The 4,165-nt window shown below is 46.5% G+C and overlaps 1 protein-coding gene across 1 annotated transcript; it reads right to left on the bottom strand.

Annotated features, from left to right (window-relative positions):
- Positions 1-616: 616 nt before the first annotated feature.
- LOC139833282 (uncharacterized mitochondrial protein AtMg00310-like) lies at positions 617-1,919 on the bottom strand. The gene is made up of 2 exons (XM_071823511.1): positions 1,122-1,919; positions 617-622 (listed from the first exon to the last, which is right to left on the bottom strand). Exons 1-2 carry the CDS (start codon positions 1,917-1,919, stop codon positions 617-619), a joined length of 804 nt encoding a protein of 267 aa, XP_071679612.1.
- Positions 1,920-4,165: the final 2,246 nt, after the last annotated feature.

The raw sequence follows: 4,165 nt of genomic DNA, 5'->3' as shown, positions 1-4,165 counted from the left end.
AAAATGATGTAAAGTGTATATAAAACATGTGAGTATTGTCATAAAACTAGCATGGAACATAAGAAATTATAGATACGTTTGAGACGTATCACCCATCGGGAACGCTGTTCGTGTGCTCGATGAATTTAGAAAAAGCATGGTGAGCATATTTCGAGTTATACAAATAACTCTTCATATACACCCATCGGGAGGACAAGATAAAAATACACAAGTCATCTGGTGACTCGAATAAATGTGCTATTCCAACAGCCGAAAAAGGAACTCGACAATATATTCTCAGAGTGCCTCAGTCGTGAATTAATCTCTGAATGCCGCAAAACTTTGCGAAGGTAAGTCCCCAGGATCCATCCTGTGCGGTGTGGCATCGCCTCTGACGGCGCTTCGCTACTTTTTCCATATCAGCAGATACGAAGAAAAATCCTAACAGACGCGTTAGGTACCCGATAAAACATGACTAGAATTCGGCATCTGGTAAGACCTTAAGCGGCACATGTCGAATTACGCCAGTATCCCGAGATCATGTCTAGGGACGTGATTTTGAAGTAGGTTTTTGCGGATTGCCAAAAGAGCAGTTAACTGGTACCTGATCCGTTAGATGAACCAGCCCCAATTACCGTTATCCCTGTACAATATATAATTGCTTATAAAGGTTATTTATTGATTCGAAGAGGTCATTTGGTAATTGTAAAGATGGAGATTTCCCTGATTCTTCGATTCAAGCAAAATCTCGGGGGCTACTAACATAGGCATCCCCAATGGGCATGCCAAAGATGGTACCCGGGGTTTACTGAAGGCCCACGACCCGAAGTTTATGAGGCCCAGAAGCCAGTCAAGAGATAGTTTGGAAAGATAGAGTTGTATTAGGAATATCGACTTGTAACTATTACGGGACATACTCAGATAGTCTCCCGGACTTTGTAACTTGTACATCACGAAACCCTCGGCTCCACCTCCTATATAAAGGGGAGTCGAGGGACAAAGAAAGCATCGATTTCATTATCAACACAACCCTAGTTTTCATAGAAGTTGAGTACTTTTCCGGCTGAACCTTCGATATCTACTTGCCCTTTACTTCCCTGAAAACCCTAGTCTACAATATGTAGGCATTGACAAGTCGATACCTTGTCAATATGCCATCCCTCGGCGGAGCAGCAGCCGGACACCGTGACGTGTGGGTCGGTCGCGATGTCGAAGAGGGTGGGGTAGTGGTCTTTCAAGGGCCCCTGCCCTTGCCACCAGTCAACCCAGAAGCGGGTAGACTCCCCATTCCGCACTTGGTGTTTCGCTCCCTGCGAAAATGCAGATTTAACTTTTTGGATGGAGTTCCAGAACTGGGACCCCGGTCTGTGGGAGTCTACCAGGAGGTCCTTTGACCTAAGGTATTTGTTCCGGAGGATATCCGCCCAGAGCCCTTGCTCCCCAGCATATAGCTTCCAGATCCACTTGGTCATGAGACATTTGTTCATAAGCCTCGTGTCGATGATGCCTATTCCCCCCAAGGACTTTGGTTTGCAGAGCGCTTCCCACCTGACCCAGTGGTACTTACGCCTCAGACCATTGGCCTCCCAGAAGAACCTGGCCCAGTGCCTCCTAAGCTGGAGATGAATGCCTCCCCCTAGAAGGTACACTCCCATAGCATGGAGGGGAAGGTTGGACAGGCAAGCGTTAACCAACGGCAGGCGGGCCACCGAGGACATGAATTTCCCCATCCACGGGTCCGCCCGCCTACCAACCCGCAGAGTAAGTGGACCCCAGTCCACAGCTGTTATGGTCTTATCGCCAATGGGCAAGCCCAAGTAGGTGAAGGGAAACGATCCCAACTTGCAGTTGAGCATGTTTGCAATGCTCTGTTTCTCCTGATCAGTGGTTCCCAGGACCATGACCTCACTCTTGTGGAAGTTGATGCGGAGCCCAGACATGTTCTCAAAACAGAGGAGTAAGAACTTGAGGTTCGCGATACCTCAAGCATCCGGTTGGATCATAATGATCGTGTCATCCGCGTATTGCAAGTGCGATACCCCCAGGCAGCAAATGCGGGATAACCCCGGAGATGTGTCCAGACCTCGAAGCCGCGTCGAGGATGGAAGCCAAGGCTTCGGATGCGAAATCAAAGAGGAGAGGGGAGAGGGGGTCACCCTGACGCACTCCCCGACCATTACAGAAGTAATTTCCGACTTCCCCATTGATAGTAGTTGCTGTCTGCCCCCCGAGACCAAACTCATCACACGATGGACCCAACCTGGGTCGAAGCCTTTCCTGAGAAGAACCTCTCTGAGGAACTTCCAATCTACCCGATCGTAGGCTTTCTCAAAGTCTAGCTTAAGGAAAACTCCCCTGAGTTTCTTAGACTTGGTCTCATGGATGATCTCCTGAAGGGACACAATCCCCTCAAGGATGTGGCGTCCCTTGATGAACGCAGATTGCGTACGGCTGATAGTACAGTGGGCAATGGGAGAAAGGCGAATCGCATAAGCTTTAGCTACGAATTTGAAAATCACATTAATAAGAGCAATAGGCCTAAACTGACGAATGTCCTCCGCACCTTTGTGGTGACCCGGCATACCACTACATGGTGTAGTATGCAAGTCTGATATAACACCAATGAAACACCATTCCACTAGTATTATATCGCTCAGAGTGGTACAACAGAAACATATGCGGGTCCAAGGCATGTCTATAGAATTACACACAGACTCTGTTACATAAGATCATCACAGCCTCCTACTTTACAATGAGGTAAAACTGCAAATAAACTCCAGAAGAACGACTCGTAGTCTAATCCTAACATGAACTCTATTTGTAGAGTATTTAACTAGCTACAGAGGCTATGAATAAATTCTAGCTAAATAGGAGCTAAGTTTAGGAAGCTAGTTCCCTTCTATTGCTAATCTAGGTTTTCTCCTTGTTGGATGTGGTGTTTGACTCCTCTGACAGGGTCCTGCCCCTTGAAGTAGTTATTGACTCATCGGTCTTCGAGTTGCATTGTAGATCCTCCTTCGATGCCTCCATATCTAAGCAGGGGATTTAAGAGTGGGATGAGTACGAGCGTACTCAACAAGTTCATTATAGGAAAGAGGTGTTTAATGCACTATCTACGACATTAGACCAGAAAGTCTAATACCAATGCAGGTTTTCATAATCATTTCTTCAAAAGGTTGCTTTTATTCAGAAGAACTATGTCCGTCAGCCTTCACCGGTTTACTAGAACTTCATGGAGTTCCTTTCCGGTAGCGTTCGCAGTTCCAAAACCCGGAACAGGGAGTGACTGGTCACGATTCATTACACTCTGCAGAGGTGTGTTGCTTTACCCATAAGAGATCTTATCCTTGTTGCCAACCGAGTTGCAGGCTCGTCCACACTTCCTTTGGTGTGAGGCCAGGAGTAAGGTCTTAGCCGTTCATATTCCTCCGCTACCTCGCACACCCACCCTTTGTTGCAATCCCCGACCCTGGGTCCTCGCCGGTGTACTTACTCCAATTAAGGATGGCCCCCGACCGCGACAACAGTTCTGGGCTCTACCATAAACTCCTTCACCGGTAGATGCAACCCATCATAGACCGCATTACCGTGGGGAATTTAGAATGGGATCCCCACCCTCCGGTTGTTCTCGCAAGATACAACTGCTACGGTAAGCGCATCCGTTGATGTACGAGAGGTGGAAATACAATTGGCTACTCCGTCCCACTCCAGATCTTATGGTTAACACGAGTTTTACGGCACAAGAATCACTGGACGACATTTGTTGTTTAATCCTAGATGGATATAAACCCTTGCAATGGAACCTCCACCATATCAACACATACCATGGTTCCATTGCCCACCACATAGTCATATTCATAGTTATGAAAATAATACTTTTGATTTTCATGCAAGAGTGATAAGTATAGTACTTTGCAAGTAATTTGGTAGAAATACTCAAATGACATGAGCAAGCGATGAACTTGCCTTTCTTGTCTGCAAGATTATGCAGGCAAGGTCTTCGGTGCGCAATAACTCCAAATTCTGAAATAGCATCATCGTCTGGTAATGACGATGTTTAAAAGATTGGCAAGGATGCAATAATGCATAAGTATGAGATGCAATCTCTCTAAGCGTGACCTAACCCCGATGATTTATGATTAGTGAGTTGTTATGATTAATGTAGGCTGTGTTGCACTTTTAGAGT

Source organism: Lolium perenne, chromosome 1, assembly GCF_019359855.2.
Source record: "Lolium perenne isolate Kyuss_39 chromosome 1, Kyuss_2.0, whole genome shotgun sequence".
Taxonomy (NCBI): Eukaryota; Viridiplantae; Streptophyta; class Magnoliopsida; order Poales; family Poaceae; genus Lolium; species Lolium perenne.
This window is presented reverse-complemented; position numbering and strand designations above follow the sequence as displayed.

What these genes read in the sequence shown, in the direction of transcription:
- LOC139833282 (XM_071823511.1), bottom strand. Translation starts at nt 1,919, where the DNA reads ATGTCTGGGCTCCGCATCAACTTCCACAAGAGTGAGGTCATGGTCCTG.